Below are 15,886 nucleotides of genomic sequence, written 5' to 3'. Positions count from 1 at the left end.
GTTCTCACTGCCCTGCTTCCTCAGCTGAGTAGCTCTCAGTTGGGGAAGGTTTTATCCCATAGGGGTCTGTGGCAATGCCAGAAGGCTTGTTTTGTAATCACAAATGATAGATAAGGGCTTTATCCTCTAGTGAACCCTCGGAGGCTGAAATGCCTCAGAAGAATGTGCAGTGTCCAAGGCAGTGCTCTCAATGAAGAATTCTCTGCCCCTGATGTCAGTGGTGCTAAAGGTAAGAAGCCTTGATTTACTGACAGTTTACAACTCAATTTGTATACAAGTGCATTGTCCAAGATGGCTGAAGGACTCAGGGTTAACAACTTCCTGGCTGTTTCTACACATATTGTGTTTCCTGCACACTAACATATCTGATGGTCAACATTATTCTGCTCCAACGGTTCTTTTCACCAGCAGGGTATCTTGCCTGTTCCTTGGGGTTTACTTTGTTGTTGAACATTTTTTTATTCCCACGTTGTTGGTGTTGAGTTTCAGAACGTTGAGCATACCCACACTAAGCACCACATAGGCTTTTGAAAGGTATGGACTAACTCCTGGGTTAGTTAGCTAAGTTTCTGGGTTTTGATTTTTGGTTTTTTTTTTTCTATTTTAAACAGTCTTGTGATTAACAGAAAGCAGAGTAAAAATAGGAAGAATATGATGGTTTATAAAATAAGACTTGATCAACTAAGGGTCATTGCCCTCAAGCCCAATGACCAGAGTTTGATCCCAGAGACCTGACATGGTAGGAAAGAAACAACTAGTCCACACTCAAACCATGCACAAGCCAGAGAGAGAGAGAGAGAGAGAGAGAGAGAGAGAGAGAGAGAGAGAGAGAGAGAGAGAGAGAGAGAGAGAGAGAGAGAGAGAGAGAGAGAGAGAGAGAGAGAGAGAGAGAGAGAGAGAGACATAATACACTAATTAGTTAATTAAAGGTAAACTCGTTTAAAACTTAGTCGTGTGAAACCAGCCTTATCACTAGAAGACACAAGAGAACATATTCTTTGACCTTCTAGAGGAAACAATTGCATGAATGTTTCAATTGCTTCTCTTGCCACTTTTCATGACTCAGAACATACTCCATGATTTGCTCACAGGCCGCTCTACAAGGGAAAGTCTGTTGCTTTGGGTTTAAAAACTAAATGGATGTAATGCATAGCTCCCACAAGCTGAAAAACTATAGCTGAAAGGACTTGAAGAGGGAGTCATGGAAGAAGGGACAGGAAACACTGCATCTACTCAGCCCACATTTTCACACAGAAGTCCTGTCAGTATCCGACATATTGGGTGCATCTACCCCTACACAAACATCCATTAGGGAACCCACTTCAACCTATAAACCACCGCTGAGCCAAAAGTGCTCTGGGGCAATCCCATATACCCACACAACTACTTTCTCCAAGGAGCTCACTCTCAGGATTGCTGATAGCCGGAGGGAGAAAGGCCTGGTCCATTCAGAATTTTCTGAACCTCAGGTAAGAGAGGCCAAACAAAGATTCCTGTTGGGAACAGCACAGGAGTGAAGTAAGCTGAGCTGGCGTGTTTATGGCTGCATACCAGCTCACCACAAGAGGCATCTGATATAGCTTCAAAATAAGCTATCTTCACCTGGCTTGGCTTGCAAATATCTCTAGGACTTCACTACTCAGAAAAGCATTATGTTGAAAGCTGGCAAAATACGAATGGGGAGCTTCAGAGGCAGACACAGGACAATGATGTCTCTGAGGGACTCTCTGTCTCTGCCTCTGTCTCTGTCTCTGTCTCTCTCTCTCCCTTTGTCTCTCTCTCTCTCTCTGTATCTCTGGATATGGCTCTCTGCCTGTTTGTCTCTCTGTCTTTGCCTCTGTCTCTGTCTCTGTCTCTGTCTCTGTCTCTCTCTCTCTCTCTCTCTCTCTCTCTCTCTCTCTCTCTCTCTCTCTCTCACACACACACACACACACACACACATACACACACACACAGAGGCAAAAATCATCTGGCTAAGAAGGCTCTTTGAGTGTGTCAACATCAGTTTCCTGGTCTGGACGTTGAATCTGAGGTGTCTCACTAAGGAACATTAGGATAATAGAGAGGCCTTCTTTATATGTTCTGTAAACCTACACTTATTCCAAAGTACACAATTATCAACTAAAAACATTTACCTATGTACATAAGTTTCCTAGGGCTGTCACAACAAAATACAAACATCTCATGGCTTAAAGCAATAGAAATGAACTTATTTATTGTCTTGGTGTTCTGAGGCAGAAGTCCAGCATCAGTCAGTTAGGAAACACTCGCTTCCTGTGAAGGCTCTGCAGATCTTCCCAGGCCCTTGCTGGATGTTGGAAGCTCATTAGCAATCTCTGCCATTCTTTGGATTGTGGTGTTCCACTTCAATCTCATCTACATGTGGTACTCTACCTCTCTGTATGTCTTTTCACAATCATCACTCTTTAGGGACACCTCTCAGATTAGGGGCACACACTACCCTGGGTTGATCGCATCTGGACCAATCACATCTATAAAAATCATCTACCTAAAATACAGATACATTCTGGAGTACTGGGGCTTAGAACGTCCACAAGTCTTCAGGACAGGGGCAATGCCCCTTCAACCTGTGGGCCTACTCAACCAAAGACTAAATTCTAGAACCTATTAAATTCTACAATGAAAACATGGTTCATTACTTGCTTAACAAACTCTTTTATCTCCTGTATGCATCAGTCACTGTGTTGGGTATGGTGAACATAAATCTCAGTACTATGAAAAAGTCTGGCCTGGATTACTCAATATTCTTGTCCAAAAGCCAGGCAACACCCTGGCCAGCGAGACGACACCCTGGCCAGCCAGACGACACCCCCAGCCTCTTCCCTAAGGAACTCCTTAAGGAACGCTCGGTCTTCACACTTCAGTGTCACTCTGCTGGGTGTTAATCTACTGTAATGCTCGGTAGCACATCCATCTTGGGGACCTTCTTGCTCATCTGCTAATTGATTTGTGTGGTTCTCCCTGCTGGACATGAAAGTCAGAGTCCATACCCTGAAAATACTCAGCCAAACAGGCCCCGGATTGTCTGTTAAAAGAAAGAACTTCCGGGCTAGAGAGATGGCTCAGCAGCTAAGAGCACTGACAGCTGTTCTGGAGGTCCTGAGTTCAAATCCCAGCAACCACACGGTGGCTCATAACCATCTCTAATGAGATCAGATGCCCTCTTCTGGTGTGTCTGAAAATAGCTACGGTGTACTTACATATAACAAATAAATAAATCTAAGAAAGAAAGAAAGAAAGAAAGAAAGAAAGAAAGAAAGAAAGAAAGAAAGAAAGAAAGAACAAAGGGAGGAAGGAAGGAAGGAAGAAAGGGAGGGAGGAAGGGAGGGAGGAAGGGAGGGAGGGAAAAAAGAACATCAATGCATTGAAGATTTGCTTGTCAAACTCTTGGTCATGCCTTTCAGCCCTCTTGCCAGCCCTTTCCAGATGAACGCCGGGGCTCTACCCCACATGTTTTGTGATAACCATTGTGACAAGTCTCAGCTGGCAGAAGAGGCACCATGCTCGCTTCAAAGCAATTTGGCTTAGACCACTCTGCTGCTGACGTCACTCTTGCACACCCGTAGCCCAGTGAAAATGCTCACTGCATTGTGCTTAGGAAAGCATCCTATTTAATACAGAGGAAATACATTTCATTTTTGCCTCTAAAGATAAAATCCAAACTGGAGAGAATTTTTGATGCTTGAAATAGAAATACTTGGAGAGGGTTTGGGGCTTAAAAATAAAATACATTTGTGCTTGCATCTAATCATACGATCTTAAGACTGAATAAACCCCACAGTAGCCAACAGCAACAAACACCACAATTCAAGCATTCCAGATTCTTGGGGGGTGTGTGAGATCAAAGGCTAATTTCATTTAAAATGCCGGTAATTGAGCCAAGAAATGAAAGTTCAAAATCAAAAAAAAAATTAAACTATCTAAGAATAACTCAGGCCACTGGAAAAGATAGTGTAACTCAATACAATTCATACATTAATTATTGTAGAGGTTGCTTTCTAAGTCATCTTCATATAAAGCATATTTATTTTATTAAACTGTCTCCCTCTGGAAAGACCTCAGGGACACATTCCTTTAATGTTATTCTCTGAATAACTGGAAGAATATAAAATTTTATATGTATGTGTGTTGAGAGTGAGCGTGTGTGTGTGTGTGTGTGTGTGTGTGTGTGTGTGTGTATGATGGGATTTTTACCTAACCAAATTTAAGACAGTATAAATTACAGATCAGCTCCCAATTCATGACAGATCTAGATTAGAGGCAACTTGACAAGAGAAAAAGCGTCAGTACTGGAACCAGCAGCCCTGAGAACTTTGTACACATTTCTAATTTTCAAAGAAATCTCAACACTTCATTCCTTTGCTCCCAGACAGCTATTTTCCAATAATAAATACTTGGCCAAAGTTAGCCCTGTCAAGGGTTTACTGAACTTTTGATACCTTCTCTAAACCAAGGAACTGTGGCATACCTATCTGTGGTTACGCAGGCCATTAGCCACAGCTATAAATTCATGAAAGGCCAAAAAATATTTTAAATAGATTATTATAAGGGTATTGAATAACCCATAGATAATTAGTTTGGTTTTACATTCCAGTTACTATATGAAATACCTTCTGAGATGTTTTTAACTGACTTCTGTCAGCAGATTTCTTTTTATTGCTTTTAATTACGTGGTAGGGGATGTGTGTACGAGAGTACAAGTGCCCTCGGATTCTAGATGAGGGTGTCAGATCCCTTGGACCTGGAGTTACAGGTGATTGTGAACTACTTGATATAGGCACTGGGAACTGAACACAGGACCTTTAACCCTTAAGGGACCCTGTGCCCTTAACTGCTGGCCCATTTCTCCATCCTACCAGTATTGATTGATATGGCTGATTAAATCTTCTAGAAAATTCTTCATCAATTTCATTTTTCCAGTGGTATTGACTCACGTTATCATCAGTGTCCTCTGTGTCTTAAACATCTAAATAGCCACATGATGAAAGTGTGTAGTATTTCTTAATACTTTAAAAAGAAGTCTTCAATTTAAAGTTTGGCTGGGGGTGAAAATGCTTGCCTAGAAAGTGAAAGGCCCTTGGTTCTGTTCCTAGCACCACAGAACATAATCGTAGTAGAAATAAAGGTAGGAGGCACCTGAGAATCCCCAGTGCTTCTTTACACGACGTGACCCTGACAAGGGAGGTAGAGACGCTGTACATCAGTAGGAAGCATGACACACTGTAAGAAGGCTGGCAGGCCTTAATTATCCTGCAGATATCCTTAAGGGCTGCATGCTAAGTGAGCATAATGCATGAGCCCGAAACAGCAGAAACACTACATCCGGGGAGCACCTGATACTCTGGGGAGCTACTGTGGCCAGCAGAAAACGTGGCATGCAGGGTAGAGCTACAGGAAGAATGGAATCAACTCACGAGCAACTTGTGGAAGAGAGAAGAGTGGGAAAGGACACCCAGACTTCGAAGCATCGAGATCAGCACAAAGTCAAACAAGTTAAAATGAAGGCTTCTAGACAGAAGGAAGTGCTGAAGAGCATCTAAAAAGAGGGTGTCCGGCCAGACCCGCCCTGTGCCCCGCCCCAGCTCCCGGGGACTGGACCACCAACCAACGAGTACACATGGAGGGACCCAGGGCTCTGGCCACATATGTGGCAGAGGATGACCTTGGCAGACATCAGTGAGAGGAGTGGCCCTTGGGCCTGAGGATGTTCAACGCCCCAGTATAGGGGAATGCCATGGTGGGAAGACTGGAGTGGGGAGCACCCTCATAAATGCAGCGGGGAGGGGGATGAGATAGGGGTTTCCAAAGGGGAGACCTGGAAAGGAGGTAACATTTGAAATGTAAATAAAGAAAATATCCAAGGAAAAAAATAAAGGAATCTAGAAACAAACAGACAAACAAAAAGACAGTTGTCACTTCTTTTAAAATAATAGTAATTTTAGATGGGGAAACCTACTCTGGTCACTTTCATATATTTCAAAGACAACTTTAAATTGATAGCATCCAAAGTCCTCTCTGCTAGGTTTTGAACTATATAACACATTATACTGTATGACAACATGAGAGTGATATAACATTGCACACAAAATTATGTACAATTGTCATTTGTTGATTAAAAAATAAAACGAAAATAAGAAAACTAGTTTTGAAGGTAATGTATTACTTACCAAACCTGCTATTGGGGTAGACAGTCTATTGATCTTCTTAATGACTCCAGGTTTGAGCTTATTAATCAAACTGAAAGCAAACAAATAACACAGGCAATTACAAAAAATGTCAATGTGGTTTGAGCGCTCTTTGAAATAGTCTCAAAAATTCTGAGTAGCATAACTCTGATCACAAATGTGTCATTCTGAGCCAGAGGCCCATCAGAAAACCACTAAAAAAATAAACAAAACAAAAAAATTAAGGCAAAACGAAGAACTTCTCTGCACAAAAGGGTGGGACGGTCCTTTGGATTGCATTTCTGTATCCAAAGCCCACGTCTTTAGAAGTAGCTTCACATGTATTAAACAGAGGCACAATGTGGTTCCATTTCAGCACGTAGTAAAAAAAAAAAAAAAAAAACCCTCATCCCAATTCCCTTCACTTGGCCCTAAGAATACTTTTTCCATATTCATAATTCTCAATGGGATTTTTTCTGTTTTCTCATCTGGGTGCTTGTTTTGAAAGTTGGCCTCCAACCCACACCATTTCATATGCCAAGGGTGCTGGGGAACTCAACCAAATAATTGACTATTTCTTACTGGTAACTCATTCGTGCCCATGACTGATTGCTTTGTTACGAGAGTAGAATGACTGGGTGGAAGTTAAATGTACCAGAACTCCTTCAAATTACCCTGGAATCTAATACTGAGCACATTTCAGTTAATATGACACACACTGCAGAGATATCTATGTCTCTGTACACCAAAGCATTAGAAATGTCTCCATACAACAAAGCAACAAAAAAGAAACTCATCTTTGACAAGCACGCTGATGAGACAATTCTGCTTCTCAATCTCGATCAGTATGTATTCATTCTTTTTATTCACTAATACAATGCCAGACAGTGTAATAATTTAATACTACAACATTTTCCTATTAATGCAAGCTTGGGTAATTAATCATTAATCGCTGTTACAGAGAAGTATCTTGAAATAGTGGAAAAAAAAATCTATTTAAGAATTCAGCGGCCAAACAAGCAATTCTTTATTCTGTGATGAGGCCCAACAGCAAAGCAAAGAAGAAAAAAGGAAATAAGATCATCTACTTCCTTGGTATCTCCTTTGCAATGGACACTTATTATAGAAGGGTGGGAGTGTCTTATGGAATGTCACTCCTCCCACATTCCAGAGATTTCTATATACATTCAAGTATGCTAAGAATACATATATATAAAAAAAACACAAAAAGTTCTCAACTTAATAGCCTTCAGAATGTTGTTCAACGGGATTCAGGATTACAGAACACTGGCTTATGAAGATTTAGCCTGGCAAACAAAAGTTGCTTTTCTGTTTTCATAGTCTGTTCACACAAAGATCTGTAAACAACTTAGCTACAGATACAACCACCCCCTTGGCTTTGGGGCTGGGTGTCTGGGAAGGGAACTCAAGGCCTCAAGTGTCCTAGGCAAGTACTTTGGAGCTATACCCCAGCCGCAGTCCCTCGGCTTTAAATTAGCCCCTTGGTTGGGACTCTATGAGTCCTAAGTTCTGAAGCATGTGTTAATTTAAGAATTTAAGAGCCATTTAAGAAGCCCTCTGTCTTCTCTGACCACACCACTTTCCTTCATGCAACAACTGAGGAGCTAGACAAAAACTAAGCCGATTAATAATAAATAGCAACTGTACATTAACCTTTCTAGTTTCCCCTCTTGACTGACTGCTTCTATAATCCAGGTATTTCTGCATTTCTATGGCATAGGGAAACTAATACATGACTCATTGCTTGATAACAACACAATTCTGACATAGCCAGTCAAACAATCACTTACAGTTAGTTATTCACTATTCCCGTGACAGTGGTTATTTTTTAGTGTAGTGTTTGCCTTAGACTATAATTTTTCAGTGACATAACTTTGAAGCTAATATGAACAGGAGTCACATAGCCTGTCAGGAAAGGCTGAGCACTGTGGTCCTTTCAGAAGGAAGGGTCATAAACTCCTGCCTCACCCACTGAGTCACGGGTGACTCGGACCAGGTCTCTGTTTACACATTGACACGACTCATCACATTTGATATATAGTGTCAGTAACTTCAAGAGCATTTTCTATTCCGTTTCTGAAATGAATAATCAAACAGATTACTGTCAATGAGCAAAGGGACAGGGAAAGTAAACAGCCAAGACAGATAGATACCTTGTGGTAAATTAACCAACCCCTCCCCCATCGGCAGGTCTGGCGTAAGAGGTGACTTAAGGAAGATGTACACACAACGGATTAGCCTCTGCTTCCCACCCCTCAACCTTCTTGTACGTGTGCAAACACGGAAATATCCACAAGGAAAAATCCAGCACTCTGGAGCGCACACACTCACTCTCGAAAACTCTGAGTCACTAGAGGAAAACACTGTTTTCATCCATCACAAGGCTCACAGTTATAAACACGAGGCTAAGGAGGAAATGAACATACAGTTTTGACAAATACCAAGCATGCAAATCACTTGGTGAGTTATGAATTATGATTCTCAAGGAAGAACTCTGAGGATATCTCTTGCAAGGATAAAAAAAAAATGTTTTATGAGATCTAAAAATAATTCCATGAATTTAAGCACGCTTAATGAAATACAGGCAGGGTCTCAAGTTAAAGGAAATTCGAGTACCATGTATGGAAACACTCTCTTTTACAAACAGAAATGCTTTGCACAGTAAGTGGTCTTGAATTTCACATGTGGACTGTCTAAAGGGACACTGACTTCAGGTCACTGGCTCTGAAGCAAGCATCAGATTACAGCGTAAACTTCCAGATGCCTCCATGGCCTGTGTTCTTGGCCTGCCACCCTCTGTTCGATCCCTCCAGCCCTGAGTAGAATTCTATCTTTATCCCTCTCAAGCCTTCCCTTCTATGGGGGAACAAACATAATTACTGCTTACTTAGCACATCAGAGGGTTGTTCTTTTTGGTAGGATTAGAACTAGAACACAAAATAACTTGGGGTACTCTCACAGTTACCTCAATCATTTTCTCAGCTTCTCCACTGGCTATGGTCTGAATGTCTATGGCTCTCCTAAAACTCCCATTGTTCAAATAGAGGGCAGGGCCCTTCGGGAAGTGGCAAGATCATGACTCTGCACCTCCAGAATGCATGCGATTAGTGCCTTCAGTCAATAGGCCTTGCCCTTCTACTATGGGAAGTTGAGGTGACAAACTGTTGTTGACAAGATGTGAACTTATAAAGGAAGTGGGCCCTTACCAGGCACCCAATCTGCAGCCACCTTGATCTTGGACTTCCAAGCACTGAGAGAAATAACTTCCTGCTATATGCAAGCTACTCATGTTCCAATAGTTGTTACTATAGCCAAAATGGACTCTGTCTCAAGATGTCTACATCTCCTTCTTTACCCCTTGCCCACAAAAACATTGTCTATTCCCCACAAAAGGACAGTTGTTAGAACTACCCTAGAACACTGGCTCCATTCACAGATGGTTCCTCTCTGTGGACATATCCTGATTTCCCTACTTAGGTGTGAAAGCCGTCTATAAAACTGAACATGGCTCAGACCTGAATGATTTTAAGAACTTGAATGGACACTCTATTGTTGGCTAATCTTCAAAAAAAAAAAAAAAAAAAAAAAGGTAGTTCTAACTGCCAAACTTCATTTTCCCCTTGATCAGAAAGCCCTTCAGCCAAAGTACAATATTCTGGGATATCTTTTTTACTTCCTGTCTTCAAAGATTTTCAAAATAAATGGAAAGACATTCATGGAAGAATGTATTGATACATGGAAGGACTTGGTGACTTGTGGGTTATATCTTATTAGTCATCCACTCGAGCACATTTCTTATTTTTTTTAAAGATTTATTTACTTATTTATTTATTATTTATTTAATGTATATACACTGTAGCTGTCCTCAGACACACCTGAAGAGGACATTGGATCCCATTACAGATGGCTGTGAACTACTATGTGGTTGCTGGGATTTGAACTCAGGACCTTCAGAAGAGCAGTCAGAGCTCTTACCAGCTGAGTCATCACACCAGCCTGCCATATTTTTTTTTAAAAAAACAATACCAATTCTTTCTCTATTCTAGGTACATCAAACTGTATTGTTCTCTCCTGAATTGTCAAAATCGATCTGGAGAGTAAATCATCAGAGACAGGCATCCAGCCTGGTTATTTTCAGGAGGTGTCAAGACTAAGTCAATAACTTCTGTCTACATTCATATTTTAAAATAAAAGCACATCAAGTAGACATTCTCATGGGTAGGATAACCAGCATTTGTCATCTAAAATTTAAAAGTATAAAAGCATTCAGTATAAAACTTTATGACTACATTAGTGTTCTCAACTTAAGTATTAAAAAGTGCTATGCTTAACTTTAATGAAAATAAAAACTTAATAATAAATGCTTAGGTGGGTAACGACATGGACGAACAGCAAGTCAAAATCAATGCAGGTGTTGTCATTTTTCCCATGGTGGCACTTCTCCATATATATATATATATATATATATATATATATATATATATATATATGTTTTCAGGGCTCACAATTTGGTATTGGATAACCAGTATGGGGGAGGGGGTCCTCTCAGCAGTCCCTAATTGCCCATAGTCCCTTGTCTATGGTCCAGGCCCTGTGAGATCTCCCGTTTTCCATGTTAGCATATCTATTATGTCATCCTTGTTTATGGCTGTCTTGTTTAGGCAGGGATGTTGGTGAGGCTTCAGGGGTGTAGCTTTCCTGACATTTCTAGGAGATGCAATCTCATCCCTGTTCCTCTGGTAAGTTATATTTATCAATTTAAGAATAGCTAAGAATATATATATATATATATATATATATATATATATATATATATATATATTTAAAGAAAAAGAGGCCAGGAATTTGAGAGAGAACAAGAAGGAGTAACTGGGAGGGGGTAGAAGGGGAACGGGAAAGGAGGAAATGATGCAGCACTTTAATTTCCAGTACTTTAAGGGCATGAATGGAAGCTGGTGGGGAGGCTGACAGCAGATTCTCCTGATTGAGTAGTCTCAGGAATTACAGACTAGTGGGCTAGACCCCAGGAACTCTCCTATACCATATCAGAACAACCAACATTTGACACAGACCCCACAAAGGAAACTCACAGATCACACACCTTTTACTCCTAAGAGACAACACAGGGGGAAAAGAAAATCTGGGTAAGAGACAGCTGACAGGCTAAGCTTCATTAAAATTCAAAATGTCCATTCTCCAAAAGAGGCTGACAGGAGAGTGAAAAGACAGAATAGGAAAATATGTTCAAGAGGGATAGACTGTTACCTAAAATTAATAAAGAATTCTCAAAACACATTAAGTTTAAACAAAGCAAAACACTGACGGAAAAAAGAAACAAAGACCTTAACAGTTCCATCAAAAAAGATGTACAGGTAAGAAAATAACTATGAGGGAAAAAAAAAACTCCACAGAAAACTGGTTAAAAAAAAATTACAAAAATACAAAGACTTTAACAGTTCCATCAAAAAAGATGCACAGGTAAGAAAATAACTATGAGGGAAAAAAAAAACTCCACATGATAATGTCATCAGGGAAATGAAAACTGGCAAAAAAAAAAAAAAAAAATTACTACTACACACCTACTAACCTCTAGGAAAGGCCAAAAGCAATACCCTGACAACAGCAAATGTTGTCAAGGACATGGAGCAGCAGGAATGCCGACCATTGCTGGTGGGAGGAGGAAGCAGTGTGACACCTTGGAAGGCAGTGTGCCAGCCAGGTTCTTATGGAACTGAACATATGTTAGCATACGAGCATCAGTAGCACTCCTCAGTGTTTACCAAATCAGTCAAAAATGTATGGCTGCACAAGGAAATGCACGTGGATGTTTAGACAAGCCTTCTATTGGTGTTTGAGTCTAGGTCTCTGTCTATCCCTGGATGCCCTGAAACTCTCTCTGTAGACCAGGCTGACTTTGAAGAGAAGTTTTATTTATAGTTACAACAACTTAAAACCATCATGATATCCTCTCATATTAGGTAAATCGGAGTAAATAAACCGGCCCACTCATAAAAAACGGGATTATCATTTGGTGCCAAACCAAAATGAGCTATTAAGCAATGTAAAGATATGGAAGCAAATTAAATTCATATTATTAACTGAAAGAAGCCAGTCTGAAAGGGGTCTGTATTGCCCTATTACATAGCTCGGTGGTTAAGAACACTGACTCCTCTTCCATAAGTCCTGAGTTCAATTCCCAGCATCCACATGGTAGCTCACAACCATCTGTAATGGATGCATTACATAAATAAATAAATATTTTTAAAAAATAAAAATAAAGAAGGGTCTACATTGTACTATTATTATATAACATAAAATATAATAGTATATAATATATATTATATAACAAATAATATAGTATTGTTATAGTATATACACATGTATTATGTCTATATTATACATATGTAATGTTATACTTACATATTATTGTGTTAGTAATGTATTATAGAAACATTATTATAATGAGAAACTACTCTGCATGATACTATAATGTTATGATATGATATATAATACTATACTGTGATGATAAAGGTCCCCAATTTTTACCACTATAAAAATGGTGTGATGCATATTTGTTTAGCCCCCCCTTTACTTTCTTCTGCTTCTGAGAATGAAAGCACTAGTGTTAAACACTAATCTATATCAGGAAAGGAATTTGGCAACATCAACAGCTCCCATCCTCACCAGTGTGTCCTGTTCCTACCTCTGGGTTCCCTCACGCTTTCCACAGCAGTGACACTTCCTGACTCTGAACATCAGATGTCTATTGTGTAATCTTCCACAGTGCCTCAAGAATTTAGGAGATTAAAAATATTAATCAGCCTATCCGCCCCGGGGATATGGCTCACTAGCAATGTGCTTGCCTAGCACGCACGCTCCATCCTAAGCATCGCCTGGGCATGGTGGTGCGTTGTAATCCCAGCACTCCAGGGGAGAAGGCAGGAGAACCAGAAGCTAAAAAGCCATTCCCAGCTAAGTGGCAAGTTCAAGATGGTCTGATCTGAAAAGAAAAAAAAAATAAGGACAATCTTTGCCTATTTTATGTTTCAGGTCTTTGTTCTTAATATTTCCCATGATAAGAAGATGAGACTATTTTCTTCCTCCACCTGTAGTCCAACTCTCAAGAGAAGGGTTACTGGGAAAATACTCTCTATGTGATAAATGTATGAGTTGTATTAATAAAATACCACATAGCTATTTGATAGCTGTTGCACAGTTGTTTCTCTGAGACTTAAGTTTATATCCAAGGGTTCATTTTCAGCTATAGAGCTTGATGTCACAATACAGACATCTTCTCGCTCTCAGGGGATGCTAAGGGCTGAGATCCAGGGTCTTGTGTACTCAAGCTTGAGCTCACGCTTTCCCACTGAGTGGTGCCTCCGAGACCCATCATTTTAAAAATATTTTACATTATTTACTACTTTCAACAACAGCAGCAAATGGATCGCATGGCACTCATGGCACTCTAATTCTCACTGATGAGGGTAGAGATGTTAGTATTTACAAATAACCATTTTCTCATTTGTCAAGAATTTGGCCACATTCTTGGCCCACTTGTTTATTGAAAATTTCAAACTGTCTAGTTTACCCAGCATTATAGCCACAGATATTTGACATACTTTTTGTTTTTATTTTTCTTTCCTTTTAAAGATTAGAATTTTAAAATACCTGAACATATTTTTTTTACTCAAATGCCTTTTAGCTTTTTTTAAAAAATAATTTTCCTACATACTGCATCCTTCTATATAGTAAGGATTTTAAGTGACTCACAGCCAACCATTTACCCAAGTACCACAAACTGACTGGTTCACCTCTTTTACTCCCAGCTTTTTTAACATAAATTCTTACACATGACGTTATATTGCTGAACTTTTTTATTTTATTTTGTCCATTTACTATACATATTATGAAAAGCAAGCCACATTATTAAAGTATTGTACTTAGTCGGTTTTGTCACGTGTTCTAATATTAGGACAGGCGATTTCAATACATTTTATTATTAGAATCTTTCCTATTCTTGCCTGTTTATGATTCTATGTAAGTGCTGAGATAATTATAAGTATTGGAAAAGTCTGGTTAGATTTTGTAAGAGTGCTATAATTTGAGTGGGAAATTATTTCCCTATAGATACACACATTGGGCTTGCTGGTGTGTTAATGAGTTCTATAGTGCAGAAATTGTAATCCTGGGAGTTTTGGTGTGATCAATGGATTAATCCCTGAATGAATTCCTAACATGATGACATTGTCAGGAAGTGATGACGAGTGGGAGGTGTGGTCTAACCTATGCCAATGTATCTGGTCCCCTGCTCCGTTCACTCCATGCTTGGCACACTGGACATGACCATAAACTGAGCAGCTTAGTTCTTACAGCTAGGAAACTGTAGCTTAGCACAGACCAGCAAGTCAACCTTGGATGGGAACGCCTGAAGCACAACCCAAAGGATGTAATTGTTTCTTTTCAGGTGCTTTTCCTTGGGGCCTTGTCACAGCAATGAGAAGCTACGAATGAGAAACTGTGAAGTAACTGAAGAAAGTTGGCCTCCAGAGAAAGCTGCTCATCACAGCAGGTGGTACTGACCTGGGAAGTCCCACGGGAGCCATTTTCCTCCTTTATAAATTCAAGGCCAGAAACAGCTGCAAAGACCACCACCTTCTCTACCCCACCAAAGCCTGTGGCCCTCCAGAGGCCCACTGCCTAGATGTCTTAGGGATTCCCCAGTCCTGGTCTCTATGTAGAAGTCCTCGACTCTAGCACCAATTGTATTCTATAAACATCAGTGACAAGCTGCATGGTTCTCTATACTGCATTAAAAGTCACCCTCCCACTGCTCAGAGTAGTACCTGCATAACTACCTTATTCTAAGGAATGCATCTTTCAAGACTGGACCTTTTAGGCAGTTCGAGCGTCCCAAAGGAAATGTAAATACAACCGGGCTTCTCACTGCAACAGGTGAGCAAATTTTGCTCCAGTTTTCTAAGCACCAAGCGAAGGGAGCTGGGGCTGAGGGGAAAGACCCGGTAACGCTGGGAGAAGCTTCTCAGTGATGTGAGCCATGTGTTCACCAAGGCATGAACTCAGAAGTTACGTTCATGGCCGACGGTGACAGAGCAGACACTTGGGGCCATTCCAAAGAGGGGGAACTACAGATTGACTAACCAGTGACACACCCAGTGACACTATCTTCAAACAAACCTTCTTACTTCACAGAAGAATAAAGCATGTTTTCCTCAGATGACTTCCAAGGCTGACACCACAAGATGAGACTACTGCTCACTGATAGCAGTATCTAGATGCTGGGTGTTCAGAACACAGAAATAATTATGCGAGAGCAAATGAGGGTTGCAGATGTTTATGTAGTGACAACTTTTTCTACATATTTTAACATTTGTAGTTTAGCAGCCCTTATAAATACTAGCCAACACTAAAGAAATGAGAGACTGTACAGATACCATGGATAAGACTCAGAAAGCCGAAATCACCTAAGAAATCTAGGGAATTTTTCATTAATTTAGTAAAAACCTTTTTTAAAGGAACAGGGTTGGTTTTGTGCCCATTTCATTGTTAATAAAGCCAAAAGAATGTATGTCTAAAATAAACAGTTAAGAGCAGGCAAGGACCTGGTTTGGTTGAAAAAATGCCTGCCTGCCTCCCTTGCCTGCCTGCCTGACTGACTGCCT

The 15,886-nt window shown here is 40.3% G+C and overlaps 1 protein-coding gene across 14 annotated transcripts in view; it reads right to left on the bottom strand.

Moving 5' to 3' along the window:
- Lmo7 (LIM domain 7) overlaps positions 1–15,886 on the bottom strand; it is a 195,364-nt gene that overhangs the window by 113,701 nt on the left and 65,777 nt on the right. For all 14 annotated transcript variants that reach the window (XM_031363014.1, XM_031363015.1, XM_031363018.1 and 11 more), the window contains one exon: positions 6,189–6,258. In XM_031363014.1, the coding sequence (XP_031218874.1) occupies positions 6,189–6,258 (70 nt within the window). The remainder of the gene's footprint in view (positions 1–6,188; positions 6,259–15,886) is intronic.

Source organism: Mastomys coucha, unplaced genomic scaffold (genome assembly GCF_008632895.1).
Source record: "Mastomys coucha isolate ucsf_1 unplaced genomic scaffold, UCSF_Mcou_1 pScaffold9, whole genome shotgun sequence".
Taxonomy (NCBI): Eukaryota; Metazoa; Chordata; class Mammalia; order Rodentia; family Muridae; genus Mastomys; species Mastomys coucha.
The sequence above is the reverse complement of the archived record's forward strand: the minus strand, read 5'-3'. Positions and strand labels throughout refer to the sequence as shown.